The sequence below is a fragment of the Chenopodium album genome, chromosome 26 (assembly GCF_948465745.1).
Source record: "Chenopodium album chromosome 26, dcCheAlbu1.1, whole genome shotgun sequence".
Taxonomy (NCBI): Eukaryota; Viridiplantae; Streptophyta; class Magnoliopsida; order Caryophyllales; family Amaranthaceae; genus Chenopodium; species Chenopodium album.
In genome coordinates this window covers 35,561,737-35,586,014 of record NC_137859.1, presented here as the reverse complement: position 1 = coordinate 35,586,014, position 24,278 = coordinate 35,561,737, and the positions used below count along the sequence as shown (strand labels likewise).

The 24,278-nt window shown below is 34.1% G+C and overlaps 3 protein-coding genes across 3 annotated transcripts; 2 read left to right on the top strand and 1 right to left on the bottom strand.

Moving 5' to 3' along the window:
* Window positions 1-2,930: 2,930 nt before the first annotated feature.
* On the bottom strand, window positions 2,931-5,043 carry LOC145617129 (cationic peroxidase 1-like). Its single transcript, XM_081671813.1, has 4 exons — window positions 4,840-5,043; window positions 4,026-4,217; window positions 3,602-3,767; window positions 2,931-3,334 (listed from the first exon to the last, which is right to left on the bottom strand). The coding sequence occupies exons 1-4, from the start codon at window positions 5,041-5,043 to the stop codon at window positions 2,931-2,933; spliced, it is 966 nt and encodes a 321-aa protein (XP_081527939.1).
* Window positions 5,044-7,702: 2,659 nt separating this feature from the next.
* LOC145617964 (cationic peroxidase 1-like) lies at window positions 7,703-10,741 on the top strand. The gene is made up of 4 exons (XM_081672736.1): window positions 7,703-7,962; window positions 8,654-8,845; window positions 9,935-10,100; window positions 10,284-10,741. The coding sequence occupies exons 1-4, from the start codon at window positions 7,729-7,731 to the stop codon at window positions 10,739-10,741; spliced, it is 1,050 nt and encodes a 349-aa protein (XP_081528862.1). The 5' UTR covers window positions 7,703-7,728.
* A 10,712-nt stretch (window positions 10,742-21,453) lies between these two features.
* Window positions 21,454-23,584, top strand: LOC145618171 (cationic peroxidase 1-like). Its single transcript, XM_081672958.1, has 4 exons — window positions 21,454-21,687; window positions 21,885-22,076; window positions 22,769-22,934; window positions 23,136-23,584. Exons 1-4 carry the CDS (start codon window positions 21,454-21,456, stop codon window positions 23,582-23,584), a joined length of 1,041 nt encoding a protein of 346 aa, XP_081529084.1.
* The last annotated feature ends 694 nt before the right edge of the window (window positions 23,585-24,278 follow it).

The window sequence follows — 24,278 nt, the reverse complement described above, 5'->3', positions numbered from 1 at the left end:
TCATAATGATATATTTGATTATATTATCCAATCGAAACAGATGCAATCGCAAAACAGAGAATAATTTTTCCAGAAAAAACAGAGGAAAAAGGAATTAAAGAAGGAGAAAATACAGGGAATAATTTTTCCAGAAAAAAAGAGAACAAAATATAGTAATGAAAATTTTAATGGAAAACTTTGATGAGAATTAGGAAATATAGGAGAAGAGAGAGAATTGGAAAAGAGGAAACCATAAAATTTGAAAAAGGAAACTAAGAATCTTGTGCGGGAAGAAACGTTAGAGAACACTAAATATGTGTGGCTGCGTTTTGATAGTGACACCTATTTCTAGGTGCAAGAGGTTACACCTAAGAATATGTCGTTCTATATATATATACCCCTTAGATTTATTTCCTAGCCGTGACAATTATAAGTTGAGTGATTATTCAGAAATCTGAGAGTATTTTGTGTATTTATCATCTGTGAGATCTGAGAGAGATAACATTAGAGATCTGAGAGACAATCAACCTGTTTCTGTGATTGGTCTCAAATCTGTTCTGAATCTGTAATTTGTATTCCCCAAGATCAATAAAACTATTACTCTCGCCTGCCCGTGGACGTAGCCAACATACTGTTGGTGAACCACGTAAATCTGTGTGTTACTTATTTGTTTTGCATTCATTAATTTGTTCTTTCTCACATCCGTTATAACAATCACGATAAAAATAAGTTTTTTTGGTTAAAAATCAAAACCTAAACTAAAGACCTCAAATATCACCCTCAAGACTTCGATCGTATAAATTGTTTATTACCAAGTACTTTAATTTGTACAAATAGAGAATGCGCTATCAGTGAGTAAATATACTCTCATTGCCAATCAAGGCTTTAAGATTTTTATGTATCAAATTAACACTTTTTTCTATCCAATAGTAAATTTTACTTTTTCCTTAATATTACATTATATTTTCTCAAGCAAAGATGGTTTGAATATGTCACCTAATAATTTTTTATAAAAGAAATTCATGGCAAATTTGAATGTTATTTCATGCATTCTCCCCTTCCATTAGTTTCATACATGCCAATCTTTTAATTTGCGCTCATGCAGTTGCGTAACATATGTAGGAAAATCATGGGAGAACGTAAAACACACCTAGATGTAGTGTACCATAGACGCGTCACATTTAATAGAAGTAATGAAGAAAATCTATCTTGAATTAATAAGTGCTAAATGCTTGGAATTTTTAGTCGTTCCGTCCTTTAATTATTATTTCCCTAGGATAGGATCATTAGCCCGAAGTTAGCCATGTTATGTACACAAATTTTTAAATACCATTCCATATATTTTAAATTAGACTTACGCCAACATTACAGTCATGGAATTGAAATCTAAGCAAAGATGCACCCTTGCGAGGCTCTTTCTATACCGCGTATTAAACCTTATGTCTAACTATGGAGAGTGCTTTTGGGCATGAGGTTGAATAGAAATTTTCGGACAATTGAGCTAGGGCTGATCCAAAAAGTATAGAGATCAAGCACCATTCAAGAAGCGAGAAGGAAGCCATTGTAAAAGAAATAATCAAAGTAGGCTAAATAAAATGCATTGAAAAGAGGCAAATAAAATTAATTAAGGTTGTAATAGTTACTAAAATCCTCTAGTAACATAGTTCTAAACCCTCTATGTTCCTCTTTTAAATCTATTTTCACGCAAATTTGTTACTTTTACAATGATCATGCGTGCAAAGCATAGTGCAAGTCTGCCTTAATTAGCAAATGTCTAAGAAAGGTCATGCAAAAGTGCATAAGATAATCTGTCAAATCCTAATAACACATTAGCAATCTTTATCGATTGAATTCAAAGTTAACTAATTTAAGACATTCTTTATGTCTATGCATGTTCAAATTGATAGCTAAATAAGCTATTGATGCTTTTTATTTCCATCTTTATAGCGTAATCTCTCTTCGATTGGTCATGTGAAGTCGTACTCTTCTTTTGCAAATGAAGTAGGCCACAATCTTTATAGCTAAAAAGTACTCTAGAATCCAGCTATGTGCAAATGAAGTAGGCCACAATGTGCTATATTGGATTAAGCTGATCAAACTCTAAAACCACAAACCAACCAAGAAAAATGGCTTTTACTCTCTTTATGTCTCCAACAGAATCTAGCTACGCTGTTTAGGTGGGAGAAATTAATTATTTGCCTCAGTTCTAATATCTTGATTTGTTGATGACTAATTAAGCCGTGCTCATTGGTATTATATTGTGTTTAGACGGTATCAAAGAACTCAATTGATACTCACGAAACTATTGGTACTATAATGAAGAAATATTTTGTTACTAAATTGATATCCTCTATATATAATTTGATCGATACCACTAAACATTCTTAGATTATAGATGACTCATGCTATTAGAGGCTACGAAATTCTCATTAAGGTGCAAAGTCCGTAGTCTAATTCTACGTCAACACATCACAAAATTTGAGTGTGTGATGATGAGCCACACGCAAGACTTGTTTTATATACTTCCTCCATTTTTGTTTCTCGATCACCTTATTTAACCAAAGACATCTCATTTTTTTTTTCCAATAATAATCAATCAAACCTCACTATCTTATTTTTTGTATCCATCTCTCCAAAATACATTTGCATTGAATGAATGCAAGTTTTATTTTTTATTTTATTTTATTTAATTTTATTTTTTAACGAAATGCAAGTGTATTTTTTTTGAAACACAAATGCAAGTGTATTTAAGGACAAAGAGAATGCTAATCATTTTGCTGGATATTAGGAGAAGATATAATGAATTTCATATATGTGAAGTAATTTATTATTAGTCTAGATGAGATATAAATAATGTATAGATCAAAACTTGATCAAATTAAAAAATTGATGAACAATAATTTAAGCATGTTTATATCCAAAAAAATCAAAATTACAATTCAAAGCTCATTTCAATTCGTTGCACCATTGGCCCTCCTACAATTAGTCCTAACTTCTCCATGTGTACCCGTAAGAACTTCCATTTTACTAATTTTTACAACAGCTTTTGCATAATCATCGAAAAATGCTTGTTGATTCGAGCTATAATTTGCAACAATGGCGTCGGTTGGTCCTCCTTTTCCGGTGTATAGTTGTTGATCAGAGTTAAGAAGACCTTTTTGCTTCATTAAATTGACAAAGTATGCATTATCAAACACAAATGGAGTTGTAGAGTCAATTGGTGCAGTGTTGTTATCCCCTCCTTCCTTAGGGCAATTAGCTTGCAATGAAGCCGCATAGGTTGGATCTATGTTTTTAGCTTCATAGACACGTTTTCTATAAAATTGACATCTTGCTAAGCCCACCGTGTGACTACCTATATATAGTTGAGGGGAAAAAATGACTTTAGATTATCTGCCTAAAAGAAATATTTCGTGCAATACAATTAGAGATTGAAAATAATAGTTTCCCGTCAAAAAAGAAAATAAAAGTTGTTATGAACAAGTGTAAGAATCAGCTGATAAAGGAGTAATTTCACTTGGAAACCCTATATAATTTGTTCGGAGAATAGTTCCCAAAAGTTTACATTGTGCCAATAAGCAATAAAAAAAAGTGGTAATTAAGTAAGGAAAATGCTTGTTACCTGCTAAAGCCACAAATTCATTCTTATTGAAGCCTTTCATTGCGAAGGCTCCAATTTGTGTATTAACATCTCCAAGAAAGACAGGAACTAAGGTGTCAGCCAAATCTTTATGTGCTTCAGTTGAATCTCTTCTTCCTAATGGCGTTGTCCAACTTGGGCCACCAAGCTAGGAGAAAACCCAAAATAAATCATAACAAGTACCTCATATATAATTTAAGTATAGATTTCTATATTACATTTTTCATTGGAGTTAATCTTGGTCTATTTTACATTTTACATTTTATCTATCTCTCAATGTGTGATGAGTGGCTTATAAAATTTTATCTGGTTACAAAAATTAGTATGTAGTCAAATACCAAAATAAATTGTTTAAATACATACAATTGTGGTCTGAAAAAGACTTATATAATGATGATAAGCATACCATGACAACAGAGTCTCGAGCTGCTACTGCTAGGATATCTGCACAAGAGACCACTCTTGGACATGCTTTTTCTAGCTGAGCTTTGATCGCGTCAATGACTTCAAATCCTATTGTTGAATTGCCATTTACGAATGCAGTTCTTTCCCCGATTGTACTTTGAGTGTCATCGAGCAAAATAGAACCGTCACATCCCTAATTTTAGCAAAGATATAGAATATTAAATATTACACAAAGTTCAAGCTTAAATTAAAATTAAAGTAAAATTGAACTCTTTTAGAATTAGATGATTTTACTTGCCTGATCAAGGCCCTAAAAGCATACCAGACTATTAATAGATTTAATCAAAATTAGTATAGGATTAAATAATTGATTGTTGATATTTTTAAATACACCTTGAATGGACACTAACAAACCCCATTTGCCATTTCTCATATAATTATTGTTATACCAAATATTTTCATAAATTAAATAACATTGTATATGATACTAACGGTATCATCTAGTTAAATTATTCTATTTAATAAGTTTGTAAAACTAGCTTACACAATTGATCTTCAATTACTAGTTGTAAAATTATTTAGAACTATAAAACTAAATTAAAAAAGGATTTGATGAGATTGTTAAATATAAGGTAGCAAATTATTCCACCTCAACTTTCTTACAAATTCATTGGTACGTCCTCTTTATCACATGCATTATCCCACAATTGTTTTTCCAATTTTTTTCTAGGATCAATTATTAGGAGCCACCAAAAAATTCATGATACACACAAGCTATTGATATTTAAATGCAACTCCTAAGATCAAAGTCTTACACCAATAAGGCAATCAATGAAATGAAGTCTCAACAATGCTGCACCCATACGAGCCTCCTTTGCTACCGCTGATTTAACTTGGGATTGTATTATGGAGTTTGCCTGAGGGCATGATGTTACATAGAAGTTCTCGGACAATTGAGCGAAGGCAGACCCGAAAAGGATAGAAATCAAGCAACATTGAAGAGAGAAGGAGGAAGCCATGGTAGAGATCAAAGCTAGCTAAAGAAATAACATTGAAAAGAATTGAAGTAAACTACGTTAGATATTTAAAGTCCTAAAATATAATTGTACATACATTACAGCTATACTCTAGTAATAGGCATGGTTCCAAATCTAAATTCTATTTTAAGGTGCCGTGTCATTGCCTATGGTAACGCATGCAAAGTGCAATGCAAATCCCCTTATTTAGACAAAGCGTAAATAAAGTTATTTTAACATCTTTCATTTAACGTTATCTAATATGGTACATAAAAGAAATTATTAACCTAATCAGTTTAGTACTGTACAATATGTGCACGGTATATTTATTAACTACAAAGTACTAAGTTAAGTTTGGCCTAGTTGCATTGTAAAGAATATACTGTTTAACTAAACCCTGATTAGCAATTCAATTTCCATGCGTATTCACTCTCATCTCAAAATGTCTAGCCTAATGATTCAAGGTTAATGTATATACTTCATAAAATTAACAATGTTAAAACTATGTGTTGAAAATTTGATAAATCCCATCCGATGGGTTATGTTACCAGTATATTATATAAAATCCTATTAATATATTTTTCTAAATAATCCAAGGTAAACTTTAGTAATTTGACTCGTCAAAAAGCAAAAAATCGAGTGATAGAGCAGTTAACCTCTCTTTTTCATAATTCAATATTGTCATTAAATCTTTACATCCCATGATATCACATCTTGACAAACTACAATATCACCGGAAATTTTCAGTACTTGAATGACATGTCACGAACTCACGACCAGATTCGGAGAATCATCAAGTAATCTTGCTTTTTATCGAGCACGTGTTAGCCCATAAGAAAATTACCATGTTCCCTCAACATTGACAAAAAAAAAAAAAAAGTGGTCCAAAATTCTAAAATGCCACTTTCACTCTACTGTTACAGATTAAAGACTTATGGTATGTATGATACTATGATAGTATCTGATAATTCCTCAGTTTTTAATTACTTGCATCACATTGATTTATGGCATAACGGATAAATAGCACTCGTATTATTGTTGGCCTCCACAACTTTTGAACTCAATATCTGTTACTGGACACATTTGCCAAAACATACTTTAAAATCAAAAAGTGTATTGAATAATACATAAGACAAAGTGATGCTTATTTAGAGCCTGTTTGATTGGTTGAACTGACCTGAACTAAATTGAACTGAATATTTTATCAGAGAAGAAAATTAAAAACTGAACTGAAATGAAATGAAAATAATCTGAAGAAAACAGGCCTTTAGTCTTACTAAGTCTAAAAAAAGGTTTTAAATGTTAGCGTATTGTATCATTGAATTTATCAGTAACTATTTATACAGTATATTAAGGAACTATCCTAAATGTACTACATAGTAATATAGTATTAACTAAAACAAATTTTTAAATGGTCTCAAATAAATAAAAAAAAAAAAAACATATTTTTAATAATATAAAATATTCTAAAGATATTACTTTTATATTAGTTATGAAAAATATATGTTTAATTTAAAGCAAGAACAGAAAGAAACAATGTTACTATGGGAAATCTAACCTGGAGAAAAACACACCGTATCAATTCTTTTGGTCCTCCCTTTCTAGAAGGAATTTTCAAAGTCTCTAACAAATGTATTGACTTTTCGCAGGATTCATTTCTCATGAATTCTTAGCTGGCTAAATTTCGTAAAACGTTGATTTTGGATTTGAAATTTAATTTGAAATGTATGCATTCAAGTGGAAATATGCTGAATAGTCAATATACATATGTTTGTCCAATAAAACACATGCTTAAAACAGTTCCAAGTAGGAATTTGGCGATTGATTTGATGGACTCGGCTTACAATATTATTTATTTTAGGTTAAAAGCAATAATTTAATTAATATATTTATCAATGTACTATTTTGATTATTAATATTTGTAATTACTTTCTAGTAAAATCATATAAATTGAATTTGTTGAAAATAAACATACATTAGAAAAAAAATCTAAAACATCTTATACACTAACATAAAAAAAAATCTAAAACATCTTATACACTAACATAAAAAAAAATCTAAAACATCTTATCACTAACATTTAATTTTATACTCTAGTCCCGTTCAAAAATATATAATATGATTAAATTAAACATTTGAATATTGTAAAAGTCAAATTGTTGCATTTTTTTTAAATAAAAAAAATAATTATTACATCTAAACGGAAAAGAGAGAGAAGGCTTAGCTTATTTAAGTATTGGCGGAGCTCAAAAAATACTCGTATTATATGTGCTAATATAGGTAGTATGTACTTCGTATTGTATTCGACTCCACTCCTTCAAAAAAAAATAAAAAATAAAAATAAAATTACTCCATAATTGTTAACTATTTTAAAATAAAGTCACCTTAATAATATATTCTAAGTTTAAAGTTGAAATATAATTTAGAAAAAAAATCTAACTGCTCCCTCTTAATTAATGATTTAATCCATAAGAGTACATATAATTTTGTCCACTTCTACAAATATGTTCTGCTTGGAATTTGGGGCTAACCTAACATTCTTCTTAGAATATTTAATTTACTCAAATTGTTCACATTTTAATTTAGACTAGATGATGCTACTATAAATTAAGTCCTTTGCTTTCCTTACAATTCTCCACCTCCCTCTTATTCAAAAACGGTGTCTAGGCTCATTAAACTATAGCAGAAATGACTTCCTTTTTATCAACATCTAGTTCAAAGTTCTTCAATTCAAAACTTCAATATTGCTTGCTTTGGCTATTAATTGGTGTAGCTTCTGCTCAATTATCACCAAATTTCTATTCAAGCTCGTGCCCAAATGCGCTTTCCACAATCCAATCTGCAGTTCAATCTGCTATAAATAATGAGACTCGCATGGGAGCATCCTTACTTCGGCTTCATTTCCATGATTGCTTTGTAAATGTAAGCCACACTTGAATACTTTTCATACAAATTATACGGATTATATATATAAAGTTGATATTGTATGCATGTAATAGTGTACGTAATACCCTCTAATAATGTTCTTGAATTAGTTTATCATTTCATGCAAGTTTAGTTAATTTTAATTTTGAGGAATGTTCAACAAGTTTTGCGTTTGATTATCTTCGTCAGTCCAATTTCATCATGAAAGATTTTGACGTCAATGGTTTAAGGTGTTTGAATTGTTAAGGGTATGTATTGGTTTATACCATTAAAACATTGAACGAAAAAGTAGAAAAATATCTACATATTCTATATGCTTATATCAACCTAATCTACTTAGCTTGTCGCATCGAATGTGTATAAATAGGTAGTAAGAACAAAAAAAAAAAAAAATTTGCTGCATATCAAACGTTAAGTGGTCCTACTATAGTCCTTTTTTTTTATTTATATCAATAGAGTTCACAACGCGTAATAGGTCACCCCTAAATACAACTAAAAGTAGAGGTCACTTTAATATAGCGTATATAGTCACCCATATACAATTTTGTACTTCAATTTTAGTGAATGTAGTGATGAAATTGTATCAATTTCTATATAATAATTATAGGAAGAGATCTACTCTTTAATTTGGATTAAAATTAAATGCATGTTAAACTATTTAACAAGTTATACTTTATGTGGTGAACAGGGATGTGATGGTTCCATTTTACTTGATGACACAGCGAATTTCACTGGTGAGAAAACAGCGATTCCAAATCAAGGTTCAGTTAGGGGTTTTGAAGTAATTGATACCATTAAATCACAAGTTGAGAATTTATGTGCCGGTGTTGTGTCTTGTGCTGATATATTAGCAGTTGCTGCTAGAGACTCCGTTGTTGCGGTAAAAATGATATTTTTTTTTTAAGTCTTCTTGGAATTAAATTAAATTTCCTTACTTTTCATACCAATCATCTAATATGACACATGAACCTATGAACATCCACCAAACTTGTCAAATCTCATGTATAGTAGTAAGATATAAAGTTAATAGGCTTCAAATAAATAGTAAGCACGAGAAGTCATCAATTCACATGGTTACACATTTTAAAGTAACTTATTATCTTATAAAGTCTTAAAAATCTTATGTAGTAGGTGTTTATGAAGGTGACTTCATAATGGAAAAAACACATGTAATTTCCGTGTATCATTTTTTTTTTATTATTATTATTTAATTATTTTTGTGTTAAAAGATGGGCAGAAGAGTAATATTTAGTAATAGTAAGGGTGAATAGTAAAATTTAAGTTTACATTAAAAGTAGTTCTCTTGTATATTACTATTATGTACCATGAGTAGTATTGTATAGAATGAAAGGAATACATTATTATAGCTAAATAGCTGTAAAAGATGACCTAACGAGTAATATATTGACATACCATTAAACAAACACACTAAAAAGCTAGAATTCCGATTATCTTGTGATGTAAAGTGATAACTTTTTTTTAAAGCTAATTAATGTAGTTAAAAAATACTTCCCCCATAATATATTGATTATTATTTTAACTTTTTCACTTTTGACCATATGTACTCAAGCAACACTCCTCTTTGATACTCTTCTTTAATCATACACTTTGATTTATACTTAGCTTCCTCCATTTCATTTTAATTATGATTAAATAAAAATTTTGAAAAAAAAAATTGAATATGATGCAAATATATATTGAGTCAATAAGATTCCACTAAATTGACTATAATTACCATACATATTAGTCATTAAAGATACAATAGTCAAATAAAAAATACTTTGTGTATGAATAGTGACAAATGTTAAAGTGTTGTGAGTAAAATAAAACAAGAAAAAAAAATCTAGATTCTAATGAAATTTAATGTTTTAATTATGTTTTGCTTTTTTACTTTTACTTTCCAAGACTAATTACATTAGAAGGTATGCATGTGCACTTACAATTTTTCAATTTTTGTTCCATAATTTAGCTTGGTGGACAAAATTATACCGTGCTGCTTGGAAGAAGAGATTCCACAACAGCAAATATAAGTGTAGCTAATGCCAATCTTCCTGCTCCTTTTATGAATCTTACCCAACTAATCACTTTGTTCTCCAACCAAGGCTTTAATCCCCAAGAGTTGGTTGCTTTATCAGGTATATACTCCCTCCATCCCAGAATATCTTGAACGTTGAACTTTATTCACTATTCACATTTATAAAAATTTATTGTAAGATCAGAATGACATTTAAAATCTCTGAGACGTTTAAAATTTATGGAAATAAACTTTTAATATATATATGCGTTAGTTGTGACATATTGTTACACATGTATTGCAGGTGCACATACTATAGGGCAAGCAAGATGCACTACATTCCGATCACATATCTATAATGACACCAACATAAATTCCACATTTGCCTCATCTTTACAATCAAATTGTCCTCGTACCGGTAGTGACAACATCACTTCACCACTCGATACGACCACCCCGAACACGTTCGACAATGCCTACTTCACCAACTTGTTAAGCCTAAAGGGTCTTCTTCACTCGGACCAAGAATTGTGGAGTGGTAACACTACTAGAACCACGGACAATCAAGTCTCGGCTTATAGTTCAAATTCGTCGGCTTTCTTTAGGGATTTCTCCAATGCTATGATAAAGATGGGTAATTTAAGTGTTCTTACGGGTACAAGTGGAGAAATAAGAACAAATTGTAGGAAGCCAAATTCAGCTGGTTTGAATATGATTGATAGTAAGATCATCGATATAATAACAACTATATTTAATATGTAAGGTGTTGCTAAAGAAAAATAAATACATTTGTGTGTTTTATGATCTAGTATGTTCTTAATAGTTTAATGAACTAAGGAGTATATTATGAAATGCTTTGTAATCTTGTAATGGCTTTGAGTTTTATTTATGGATAATTTTCTACTTTCTCCTTTTTGTTGGTTTGCATATATAAGGAACTAAAGTTAATTCAATAATTAAAAATACTTTACTTGATTTAAAAAAACAAAATCAAAGAATAAAAGCTCAAAGAATAATCTCAAACACAAGGCATACAAAAAAGTTTGGAGCACTTGTGATAATCTTACAAAAAACAATATTTTTCACTTGAGTAATTAAATATTTTTAAATGACTTAATGCTGAATTATTAAAAAAAAATAAAAAAATAAAAAAAATAAAAGAGTTGGCGCTATCAAAAACAAATAAACGATAGGTCCGTTAACATTTACTGAATTGAACTGAACTGAACTAAAATGAACTGAATTGAGCTGAAATGAATATTTTATGAAAGAAGGAAATTAAGAACTGAATTGAACTGAACTGATTGGAGCTGAACTGAACTGAACTGGAATTAAGTTAAAGTGAACAGGCCCGATGTATCTGAACTATTGTTTGTATGCCTTGATTAACATAGAATACAAAAAAAAAATTCTCTAGTGAGAGAAAGACCGCTAGTGAGAGAAATTCTCAAAAACTTTCCTTGGATAACCCAAAGTTTGTTGTGTCTTAACTTTTATAGCAGTTTCCTCCTAACTTTCTTAGTCCTCCTCTCTAGTTTATTCCTCCACTATGTCTCAGTATATCAACTCTGTTACTTTTGTTTATCCGCACATCATAGGTGCGGAATTCTCTTCACCACCTGTTTTACAAGATGATTCCCATATTGATTGGGATTGCTGTGTTATTGGACGTTTTTGGGATGAAAGAGTGTTCTCAATTTCTTTGATTCTGCGCCTAGTCACTCGTTTCTGGCACTTACGTGCTCCAGTGTATGTGTTTCCTTATGGGGAACAGGAAGTTGTTTTTTGTTGCGGTACGGTCGAAGACGCTGATGAATTGGACGCTCGTGGATGGGTCCACTTCAAAGGTACCCTTGTTGTCCTTCAAAGGCTCCGTGAAGATTCTGTTCCCCTCAACATGAATCTGCAGCTCGCGGAGCTATGGGTACAAGTGGAAGGCTTGCCGATTCGCTTTTCTACCCCTCAAGTGGCGGCGGCGATTCTGTCTCATGTTGGTGAGCTAATCATGGATGACGATACTAATGGTCAGTTTCCTGTCCCTCTCCCTCGTGCTAAAATCTTAGTTGATTTGTCGTTACCTTTGATTCCTGGTTGTTTTTATACCACGAGGGAAAATCGAGTCACGTGGTGTAGGGAATATTTCAAGTATTACGATCCCAAACTTGAACCCCACTGTGATCATACACTAAAGTATGGTGGCGTTCCAAAGGGAAGAAAAAGAGAGCAAAAGAGTCGCCAACAAGTTTTAGGAACTTGTAAACCCAAAAGACAATCCAAAAGGACCATCAACTCCATAAGGTCTTGAACCAAACAGGGTTCGGGGATGAGGGTACGAATCCAATCTACAAAAGAAAGGACCCGCCATATAGAATAGGCCTCTACTTTGTTCTGCTCGTATTCATGTGCGCTTTTCGAATAACATGCAAACATTATATTAAACCTACCCTGTTTAATCTATGTTGGTTGAATATTAATGCACAAATAAACTATTATTGGCGATCACTTGTATTAAAATCATATTAGCCTAAATCAAATTATTAATTATCTTATTAAGCGTGATTTCAAGTACAAATTCCCTTTAACAAGAATAAAAGGTGTGATCAAGCAATAACAATAAAATATCAAGCAACATAATAATAATCAATATAATAATCATAATAATAATAAAGCTTAATAATAGCAAGATCCTAGGCATGATACTAACAAGATTAATAATAAATCATAGCATGTCACTAAGCAATAAAAATCAAAGCTTTAAACCTAACATGGTACTAACATGATATCACAATATTAGAAAAGAGTAAAGGCACCCTAAACATGATACTGGAAAGCAATAAAAGCATCCTAACATGATACTAGAAAGCATTAAAAGCATCCTAACATGATACTAGGAATATTAAACAATAATAAGCATGCTTTCTACATTGTTAATAAAATAGGGAGTAAGCTAATCTACTTACTTTGAAGCCTCGTACCTCTTTCTAATAACAAAATACACAAGTTAGTAAACTTCAATGAAAATAATAAATCAAAGAACTAAGTTAAATAAATTGAAAGAAAGAGTTAAAAAGTTTAGACTGGATTTGGGACCAAACCCTCAGAAAAGTATAAACCTTTCACGTCTAGGGTGAAGGCAACTTCGAATTTGGCAAGGTGTTTCAAGATCTTGTGTATGCGGAACTGTATTTGTTAAAAGGGTTGGTTTAGAAAAAGAGATAAAAGAAAAGAATTAAGTAATTCTTAATGAGAGAATAGAGAGAATTGATAGTTGATGAATAAAAACAGAGGTTCGGGCCCTATTTATAAGAAAATAGTCCGAAAAATCATAGAATTTGATAAGGAATAAAACTCTACTCTGTCGCCAGAAAAGTAGACCTGTCGCCAGAAACTTATCTTGTCGCGAGGCGACAGGCTTGTCGTTTCGCGACATGACAGTTTTTTGCGGATTTTGTTTTTATCATATCTTTTGATCCAGAAGTCCAAATAAGTCATATAATATGTCGTTGAAAATCTCTTGAAGTCTACTTTCTAATTCAATTAAAATCTTTTGTTGATAAAAAGATATGGCCGAAATATTAGGAGGGTGTCAGTTTTTGATAGAGTTTCGTATTTCTTTCATATCTTTTTCGTTATAGCTCGGATTTACTATTATAATATATCATTGGAAAGATAATTTCAAGATCTATCCAACCATTTAAAATTTGGATAAAAAATATGAGGCACGAAAATAATATCTGACTATCTTTGAACATCTTTAAATTCGAATAGAATTAGGAAAGTTTTTAAAAAAGGAAAGTTTTATATTGAAATCAAATTCCATGATCTTATCTTTTCAAAAAAGGATAATTAAGATATTTTAGAAACTTATAGAAGATTCTAATCAATCCTAATTAGTTTAGGAATAGGATTAAACCCTTGAACCCTCCACATGATCATTGGGTCGTAGGTAAAATCCGGTTTTGGCCCAGTTTAGTATTTTGGCCATAACTTCCTCATTATTCATCGGAATTGTGCTTATAATATATCGTTGGAAAGGTCTTTTCAAGCCCCATCCAACTACACCATTATTGGACCCTTATTATGGACCAAAATAAACTGAAATGGACATTTTTATAAAATAGAATTGGTTTTCGAAAACAGAAAGAAAGAATTCTAACAAAAACTAACCGCAACACTTGACTTTTCACACTTTCACCTCATTCGATTATGTTTTGACGTGACAGGTATTCATCACTGGGTTTGGTTTTGGGGAGACACAAATGGGTGTCTACACGTGGGTTCGATTTAAATATGAGGGGATATTTAGATTCTGTAAAAAGTGCGGATTTGTAGGGCATGGTAAGGAAACGTGTACCAATTCTCAAAAATTTATTAACTATCATCTTGAAAATCGCTTTCGAAGACTTCATGACCAAGGATTACGTGTGTTGTATGGTCCTACCGATACTAATTTATATTCGAATGCGGTTCGGGGTATTCGTCCATGTCCTAGAAATTGGAATATAGAGTTATGGTTTGGTTTTCATGACGAGGATGATCCTTCCGAATATTCAGCAGATTCTCATCCGTCCGATTATGATAGTGATGGTATGGGTTTACCGAGGTCTCCTTCCGATGTTCTGTCGGGTTCGTCGGATTTTCAAGATCAGCCTCCTTCTGCCGTCATACCGGGTCTTTTTCCTCCAGATTCTCCATCGGAATTTCGAGCGGTGGCTAATGAGGTATTAAGGCGTGATTTGGGAATTAATCGAGCGATTAGGGAAAAATTAGAGGTTCCTAATCAAGTTGACAAAGCTCTGCCCCGTGTTACACATGTAGATGATAATTTGTCTCCGTGGCAAGTTCAAGGAGGTTGGCATAATGAGGTGTCTCAAGATAATCATGCTCCACGTGACTATCCCAGACCTGCTTGGTGGTCATATTTGGCTGGGAGTGGCTTCAGAATGGATGATCCTTATCGTTCTTTTGGACAGCTGGGTTCTCATCAAATAGGCCACAACTCCTCAAATTGGGCTCTGGACTCTACTATAATTTCTTCTCAAATTACTTCTCCTGGGTTTCAGCATCTGAATGAATATGGTTCTATTTTCGACCACGGATTGGGCCGGCCCAATTCTTTTAACACATCCTTTTCTCACCCAAGCAGCTTCTCTCCATCATCAGATCAATTAGTTCCAGACTTATCGCATCACCAGTTCAACTTCTCGCCACCACTATTGGGTCCTCACGGTCCGATCTTCGATGATCCTTTTGGCGCTGGTCCTAGCAATTGGGATTTGTGTGCAGTTCAATCTCTCTCGCCCACTCCTTCTCTGTCCGATTCCTTTCCGGTGGATCACTCGGAGGAATCCGGATACATAGTTGATTCCTCTTCTGAGGCGTTTGAGTTTCCTTCTCCTGCTATACCGGTCTCTACTGAGTCAGATTATTCCGATGAGGTGGAATCTGATGAGGCTGTTCCTATGGATTGTTCTCCACCATTTTCTCCTCCTCCTTCACCACCAAGGATGGAAGCTCAGGTCCCTATTGAAGTTTCTTCAGATCATACTATTTCTCAGCGTGCTTTTCAGAAACAGGACAAGAGTGACAGTTCAGGTGAGCAAGGGTAAAGCCAAGGTCAGTCGATGCATCATGAATCAGTGTCCAGCGAAAAGAAGAAATGGTGATCTTTAATTTTCTAATTCACCAATTCCAATTTCTTCGGATTCGCTTTCAACTAAGGCTTGTTGTTTCCCCTGTTTGCTGCCATACAAGAAGCGTAAGAAGTCTGCTGCTCCGGATTCGACCACATCATCAACTGAGGACTCGGTGACCGCCCGGACAGGGTCACCCAAGGTGGGATGAAGGTGGGAGTTTGGAATTGTAGGGGTCTAGGTAATGCGGACACCCCTAAAATTCCTTACATTTTGTCGTTAGTCCGCACTTATGGTTTAGATGTGGTTTTTCTCATGGAAACTTTACTCCCTGTAGATAGTGTAGCTAAGCAATTAGCGTCTTTATCCTTTTTGGGTTGTTGTGGTATAGACGCAGTAGGTTCAAGCGGAGGGTTGTTTGTATTTTGGTTTGCTCCGATGGGGATGGTTCCTATGTACATATCCTAGAACGTTATCCTTTGTAAAAATGTAGTGGGTGATGCCATAAAATATTATATATTTGTGTATGGTGCGCCTCAATTTCCAGTAGATTTGATGTTTGGCATTTAGTTTCGGAGTTTTTAATTTCATATCCAAATGCAATTTTAATTGGAGATCTTAATCAAGTAGAACATTTGTCTGATAAAAAGGGTGGTAGTACGAATATTCCTGGTAAACTGGACTTTATACAGTGGCGACTTGATGTTGGCTTGGTTCCTGTGCCATATTCGGGCCCCCAATTTACTTGGACTAATAATAGGATTGATTCCGATCCTATTTTTGAGCGTTTGGACAGGGCTTATGCTACTCCCTTATGGCTGGATAAACATCCGGATACTTCCGTCACTCATCAACCTATTTTATTTTCGGATCATGCGGCTATTATTTTATCAGACTCAGGTTATCAGGATCGGACGCGTCGTCCATATCGGGTTGAAAATTAGTGTCTTTCTGCGATTGAAGTGCATTCGTTTGTGGTTCAATTTATGTCACAATTTGTTGCGGGTTCTCCTATGTTTTCTCTATCTCGGAAATTGGCCTTGCTTAAGAATCGGTTGTTAGTCTGGTGTACTTCTAATAAAAAGCTTTGGGGTATTAACTGGAAATCTTTGGCAATGGAGGTTAACCAGGATAATTATAATTTGGATAGTAGGGTTGATCGGTGTCTGTTTCTAACTACCAAGGATCAACAGATGGCTGCAGTACAGGCAGCCTTTCACTACTGGAGACAGCGCACTAAGATGCGTTGGGATGCTATGGGGGAAATACATTCCAAGACCCTTTTCTCCTTAGTTCAAGCTCGGCGCCGCAGAAATGTTATTCATTGTCTTCAGAATAGTGAAGGAGTTTGGATTTCGGATCCAGTGGGAGTTAGATCTTTAGTGCTTTCATTTTACAAAGATCTATACACTCCCCGTCATTCCTGTGTTGTTCCAGAGGATTCATGGTGGGATCAGTTACATATGCCCTCCCTTTCCCCGATTCAACAGCAATTTCTTCTTATCCCTTTTTCTACTGACGAAATCCGGACTGCTATGTTTGCCATTGAAGACAACAAAACTCCGGGTCCGGATGGGTTTTCTTCGGCATTCTTTAAAATGCATTGGCAAGATGTGGGCTCATTTGTCATAAAGGCGGTCCAGTACTTCTTTGCTCATGGGTTTATGCTCAAGGACTGGAATCGTACTTTTCTTGTTCTCCTCCCCAAGGTGGATAATCCGGAGTCAGTCTCTCAATTTCGCCCTATCGGGTTGTGTAATGTTCTTTATAAATGCATCGCCAAATGCCTTACCAGTAGGTTATGTCAGGTTCTTCCCTCCTTGGTTTCTGATTTTCAGAATGCCTTTGTCCCCGGGAGGCTTATGTCGGATAACGCCTTATTAGCTCATGAGGTTATGTCTTTTATGAATGCTTCCAAGGCGCGCAAGCATTTTTATGGTGCTCTGAAGCTGGATATGAATAAGGCATACGATAGAGTTAGTTGGACCTTTTTGTTGAGGGTTTTGCAGGCCTTCGGCTTCCCGGCATCTTGGATTCATATTATTCACCAGTGTATTTCCTCGGTCTCGTATCAAGTATTGGTGAATGGCAGCCCTTCAGTTGGGTTTCGGCCTCAGTGTGGTTTAAGGCAGGGCGATCCTCTTTCTTCATATCTATTTGTCCTCTGCATGGAAGTCTTTTCTACCATGTTAAGACAGGTTGAGGCCTCTTCTTAGTTTCACGGTATTTGCATCTCCCGAGGAGCTCCCTCTATTTCTCATTTGTTCTTTGCGGATGATTCTCTGTTGTTTTTTCAAGTTTCTCCGGAGGCTTGTGACAATTTGTTAAAGGTGGTGCATCAGTTCTGTGACATATCGGGACAAATGATCAATCTCCAAAAATCATTTGTCAAATTCAGTCCCAACACTCCTCCAGAATACAAGGATTATTTGGCGCATTGTTTGCATCTAAAGCATCAGTCGTCTCTGGGCTCTTACTTGGGTTTGCCTGTGGACTTAGGCAGAAGTAAGGTCTCGAGTTTCCAATTTCTGGTGGATAAAATTACTGATCGCCTTTCCCAGTTCGCTTCCCTCCATCTTTCCGCAGCTGCGAAGTTGGTTGTTAATAACTCTGTTTTGGTTGCTTCGTTCAATCATATCATGTCTGTTTTCAAGATACCGGCTTCGATTTGTCACTACATTGATAATTTGCTGGCCCAATTTTGGTGGAAATCCTCTTCTTCTTCTAAGGGTATTGCTTTTCGATCTGGTTCGCATCTTCATCTTCCAAAAGGCCTGGGGGGCCCTGGGTCTTCGTAGTATTGCATTGGTTAATCAGGCCTTGCTTGCTCGTCAGCGTTGGCGCATTCATCAGCATCCCCAGTTACTCCTGTCCCGGGCTTTACGAGCCAAGTATCCTTCCCTCCGCTCTTTGGGGTCTGTTTCCACTCCTAGAGCCTCGTGGGGTTGTCGAGGGTTGTTGGAAGGTCAGTCGGTTCTGCATAAGGGCCTTGCATGGAAAATAGGCTCTGGTTCCAGGTTCGTCTTCGGGAGGATGACTAGGTTCCGGGAGGCCTCACTATTAAGGATTCTGTGCCTGAGTCGGAGATTCCGTCTCATGTTTCCTCTATTATTATTCCGCGTTCTGGCGCGTGGGACACTCTTAAGATTCATCACTCTTTGAAAGTCAGACGGTTCAGCGTATTTTGGCGCTTGAAAGACCGCATCGGGCTATGGATGACTTCGTCTATTGGAAATTCTCCAGAGACGGCCGGTTTACTACAAAATCAGCTTACTCCTTATTGGTACAACAGTCTGTAGTTCAGTTGCCTAGTGTTCCTGCCCCCGACTGGTGGTGGAAGAAATTTTGGGGCCTACCTCTCCTTCCTCGGTTTAAAATCTTTTGTTGGAAATTCCTCCACGATGCTTTGCCTCTCCGAGCAACCTTATTTTCTAAGGGTCTCCCGGTTGATCCACATTGTCTTTTCTGTCGTTCGAGCTTGGAGACAACTTCCCACCTGTTTCGGGATTGTCCTTGCATCTTTCACCTCTGGGATCCAGACATTTTATCCTTTCACGGTTCTTTATCTGTTCCCATTTCCTTTTCTGCCTGGGTGGTGGAGGTGGTTTCTTTTTACAGGAAATCTAAGAACTGAGAGGGTTTGGTTTTGTTTGTATCTCTACTTTGGGCAATTTGGATTGTCCGGAACAGCTGCCTTTTTAGGCAGGATGTGTGGTCTCCTTCGTTGATTCTCCATCTTTCGCAGACCTGGAAGGTGCGGGCGATTCAGGCCCAGGAGTTTCAACATCATTTGTTATCTTTCGCTATTCGGCCTTCTCCTCCGAAGAACGACCCGGTTTGTTTGTGTCTGCGCGGGAATTTCTCGGTTCCACTTGATCATTGTTTACTTTTTTGATGGGGCTTGGCTCAATCATGATAATAGTGCAGGGGCTGGTTGGATCTTACGTCCGGCTTCCTCCGCTACAATCCTTGGTGGTAGCGCTCGGGCTTGTCGTGCTGCCTCCGCTTTTCAGGCTGAACTTCAAGCGTGTGTTTGGGCTCTTAAGATGGCTCTTAGGCATGGTTGTTCCCATCTTTTGCTCTATATGGACTGTGCTTCTTTGGTGTCTCTGCTTCGACATCCTACCTCTGTCAATATCTCCTGTCTCTGGCTGTTTCAGGAACTTCAAGAGCTCCTTCCTCAACTTTCTGCCTGTCGTCTTTGCAAGGTGCCTAGGGCGTGGATAGCTCCTGCCCATTGGTTGGCGGTTCGTGCTAGGAATCGTCATTTTCTTTGTTGGTCTTTTACTTAGTGTGGTGTTTGTTTGTTTTTTTTAGCGATCTTTGTCAAAAAAAAAAAAAAAAAAAAAAAAAAAAAAAAAAAAAACCATAGAATACAAAGTATCTAATAAGTGTCATATGATTTGACCCGTGAATCTTGGGTACCTACCTAAATTTATAAAGCATAACAATGAACAAGAGCAATCTTCAATAAACGTCCGAATGATTGAACAAACTACCGAGCAGATATTTTAAATAGGACAATCAATCAAAACACCCAAAGATGTACGTGTATGATCATATTGTAATCGAGTTGTTCACATTCTTGAAAAGGTTTTCTTGGTTTTTTGTCAACCAATTCTTCTCGTGCTATTGATGTGACTAGAACTATTCATACTTTACATTCCTTTTGTTGTTTTTTTTAAGTGTTACATATTTACACTGATTTGTCGAGACACGTCTTTCACCATTAATTTATCTAATAATATGAAAATAAGATTATAGTAAAATTGATATTATGAATGAAATAAAGTATACACTATGACAAATTCAACAATATATTATATAATGCTATTTGTTTTATTTTATATATTACAAAAATAACCAAGTCAAAATCATTATGTGAACATATAATGACAAAGTTAAAAGTGTAAGGCCATGTTCTTTTCACCTTAAAAAAATAATATTAAGTAAAAATAATTTCAATTCAGTAAAAATAAGTTCAGTTCAGTAAAATTAATTTCAGTTCAAAAAATAATTTCAGTTTAGTAAAAATAAGTTCAGTTTAGTAAAATTCAGTTTTCTTAAAGAAGAATTATAATAGAAAATCAGTAAAAATAATTTCACTTCAGTAAAAATAATTTAATTTCAGTAAAAATAATTTCAGTTCAGTAAAATTAAGTTCAGTTCAGTAAAAATAAGTTCAGTTCAGTAAAAATAATATCAGTTCAGCAAAATTAAGGTGAATCAAACAGGGTCTAACACTTAAAAAAAAAACTCAAAGTAGGGGTGAGCATAGAGATCTCCGATCAGATATCCAAAATTTGGGATATCTGATATCTGAATCCAATTTGAAATTTTTTGGATCAGTTGTACTAGATATACGGTTTCTGAAATATTATTCGATCAGTAATTTTTAATTTTAAAGTTTTTTTTAGGAAAAGATAAAATAACACCTACATTTTTGAATTTGGATCATTGTTGGGATAAATAATTATTTGAAATTTGGATATTTTGATCGAAAATTTGCAACAGATATCCTAAATTCAATTTTTTGCGGATATTAGTCGGATATCGAAAATCTGTAAATCCAAAAATTGGTATCCAAACAGATATTCAATGTCCAAAATTTTTGGATTAGATATCCGGCCGATCTGAAATTAGTATCCAATTAGATATCCTAAATTAAAATATCGGATCGGATCCTTAGTATTCACATCTTGTGATAGTTTTGCTTAGTCCTACTTTATATTCATTCCACTTCTTATTGTCTATATATTATAAGTACATGCTACCATGCATCCACCCATCATTGTATTCAAGCAAACAATAATCACTATTATTTCTCCTAGTTTCAATATAATGAGGTTTCTCTTATCATCTTTGGGATCCAAGTTTTTCTGTTTTAAGCTTCAATGTTACTTGTTTTTAGTACTTATTGGAGGAGCTTCAGCTCAACTAACACCAAATTTCTATTCAAACTCTTGCCCAAATTTACTCTCCACAATCCAATCTGTTGTTCGATCTGCTGTGAGGAACGAGGCTCGCATGGGAGCATCCTTGCTTCGTCTTCATTTCCATGATTGCTTTGTTAATGTAAGGCAACACTTAACGAGCAATTTCTACAAACATAAACGTTCAGATGATATGATGTTATGTTATTTTATAATTTTTTCACCATTTTCTTCAATTTAATTATGGTTAATTATCACATGCATGTTCTTTGTTTTTACGTTTAATAGACCAAATGATCTTTTTGACATAAAGAATTGCACTCTATGTGCATGCAACAGGGTTGTGACGGTTCGATTTTACTCAACGACACTGCCAATTTTACTGGAGAACAAACCGCAGCTCCAAATATTAATTCAGTGAGAGGCTTTGAGGTGATCGACAACATAAAAGCTCGGGTTGAGAGTATATGTGCAGGTGTTGTTTCTTGTGCTGATATTTTAGCAGTTGCTGCTAGAGACTCCGTTGTTGAGGTAAAATTATTTTAAAAAACTCGTAGTAATATTCCCTATATACATATTGTACTCACTAGTCACTACTTGTGTACTTGAGTACTCTATATACATATTGTACGAAGCTAGAAATTTTATATATATGATATATCTATAACGTTTTAATGTTTTTACATAGAAGTGAAAAAAATTATTTAATGATTTAATCTAGTTAAATAAACCAAGGTAAACATAATTTAAGAGAAAATTGTCATTTTTAATGATACATATGTACAAAGTATATATAAAGAGGACAACATTTGAGTAAAGGGAAATTAAATTGTTAGAGAATTTTTCAACTATGTAAAATGACTTTGATTTGGACATTTGATGAGATGAGTGGTTTGCAACTACGTAGAAGCCTATCATTAACAAATCACTCATCAAGTAGAAGTACATGGCTGTCATTTGCATATAATTATGGTGAAAGTGACTAGCTAGTGTGTTCTTGATATTTGTTGTTACTTACTCTATATTTCGTATAAAAAAAGTGTTACTAGAGTGTTGCGTACTAATGTACTACCTCCGCTTAAGGTTTTGCAAGTTGAAAAATATGTTAAAAACCTAAATTAACTAACGTTTAAAATGAGAACATGTAAACAGTACAAAAGTCAAATTGTATGAGATTATTTTATTTTTAGTACACATAATTACTTTATTTCGTTAATATTCAGCTTGGTGGACCAAGTTGGACCGTGCTACTAGGAAGAAGAGATTCAACCACAGCAAATTTAACTGCAGCTAATGTCAATCTCCCTGCTCCAACTATGAATTTAAGCCAGCTCACTAATATGTTCTCTGACAAAGGACTTAATCCACAAGATTTGGTTGCTTTATCAGGTTTTTATCGACGAACTCAATATCTCTATTTAACACTTTTTCTACGTGTAAATTATCAAATACAGGGTATGTATACATTAATAATCAAAGTTGTACGTTCATTTTGATATAACGTGAAAGTCAATATGAAACAATTGTAGGTAAATGAAGTGAGTAATTAACTTCAATCGATTAATCTTGTTTATTGATGATCTATTGTAGGGGCTCACACTATTGGTGTTGCAAAATGCTCCAATTTTCAAAATCGGCTCTCACAAGACTCCAACATAAACCCCGCATTTGCTTCATCTTTACAAGGAACTTGCCCTAGTGATGGGTCAAGGGCCAACAACACCGTGCCACTCGACACCACCCCAACGGCGTTTGATAATGTCTACTTCAATAACTTGTTGAGTTCACAAGGTCTTCTTCACTCCGACCAGGAATTGTTCAATGGTATTGGACCAACAGACTCTATAGTCTCGTCTTATAGTTCAAATTCTTCAACATTCTTCGGAGACTTTGCCAAAGCAATGATAAAGATGGGCAACATAGATGTTCTTACAGGCAAAAATGGAGAAATTAGAACCAGTTGTTGGAAGACCAACACTGATGCTTCAACCTTAATTGACAAGAAGATATTCGATATCACAACTCTCTTAGATGTCTAAGGAGACAAATTACCGAAACAAACCTAAAACTTCCTTATATAATTAGTATGCTGCTTGTGCTTTATGTGTATTCTATTAAACTAAGGAAGACTATGTATTCTAGTAAACTAAGACTATATATGAAATATTATGTATCAGTGTATGTGTAAAATACTTAGCTACTAAGAAATAGAATAACCTACCAATCAATGGTATTATCCAAGATATCATCCATATATACCAAGATGCATGGTATATGATTTTTATTAAAGACTTGGTAGAGACTCATTGTAAAGTAATATAATATTATAAAAAAATATTATGGACGAAGTATAATTTTAAATATTAACGTTGTGCAAGTTTTTTTTTTTAATTTGAGGTGACTGATTAATTTTATAAATAGCTTAGTACAAGGCCTCCAAACTGTTTAAGGCGATCTTGTATGTAGCGTCTTCTTTAATTAAAAATGTAAATAGCTAAATGAGACCATTACACTTAGGTGTTCCTAGTACCTTTGGAATGTTAAAAAAGAATAATAAAATAAAATAAAATAATAATAATAATTCCGAAATAAAAAAAATATAAAAACAAAAAAAAATTTCAAATAAACATCAAGATCACACTAATTAATATATTTCATTAATACATAGCAATAATTCACAATTCATTTAGGCCAAAAAAAAAAAAAAACAAAAAAACAAAACAAAACAAAACC

Bases quoted from the DNA above. Each gene is read 5' to 3' on its own strand.
- LOC145617129 (XM_081671813.1), bottom strand. From the start codon at position 5,043: ATGGCTTCCTCCTTCTCTCTTCAATGTTGCTTGATTTCTATCCTTTTC. The intron at 4,218-4,839 runs GTAAGACTTTGA...TGCTAAAATTAG, and splicing joins TCATTGATTGCCTTATTGGT to GGATGTGACGGTTCTATTTT. The intron at 3,768-4,025 runs GTATGCTTATCA...GTTTTCTCCTAG, and splicing joins CTCGAGACTCTGTTGTCATG to CTTGGTGGCCCAAGTTGGAC.
- LOC145617964 (XM_081672736.1), top strand. From the start codon at position 7,729: ATGACTTCCTTTTTATCAACATCTAGTTCAAAGTTCTTCAATTCAAAA. The intron at 7,963-8,653 runs GTAAGCCACACT...TGTGGTGAACAG, and splicing joins TCCATGATTGCTTTGTAAAT to GGATGTGATGGTTCCATTTT. The intron at 8,846-9,934 runs GTAAAAATGATA...TCCATAATTTAG, and splicing joins CTAGAGACTCCGTTGTTGCG to CTTGGTGGACAAAATTATAC.
- LOC145618171 (XM_081672958.1), top strand. From the start codon at position 21,454: ATGAGGTTTCTCTTATCATCTTTGGGATCCAAGTTTTTCTGTTTTAAG. The intron at 21,688-21,884 runs GTAAGGCAACAC...TGCATGCAACAG, and splicing joins TCCATGATTGCTTTGTTAAT to GGTTGTGACGGTTCGATTTT. The intron at 22,077-22,768 runs GTAAAATTATTT...GTTAATATTCAG, and splicing joins CTAGAGACTCCGTTGTTGAG to CTTGGTGGACCAAGTTGGAC.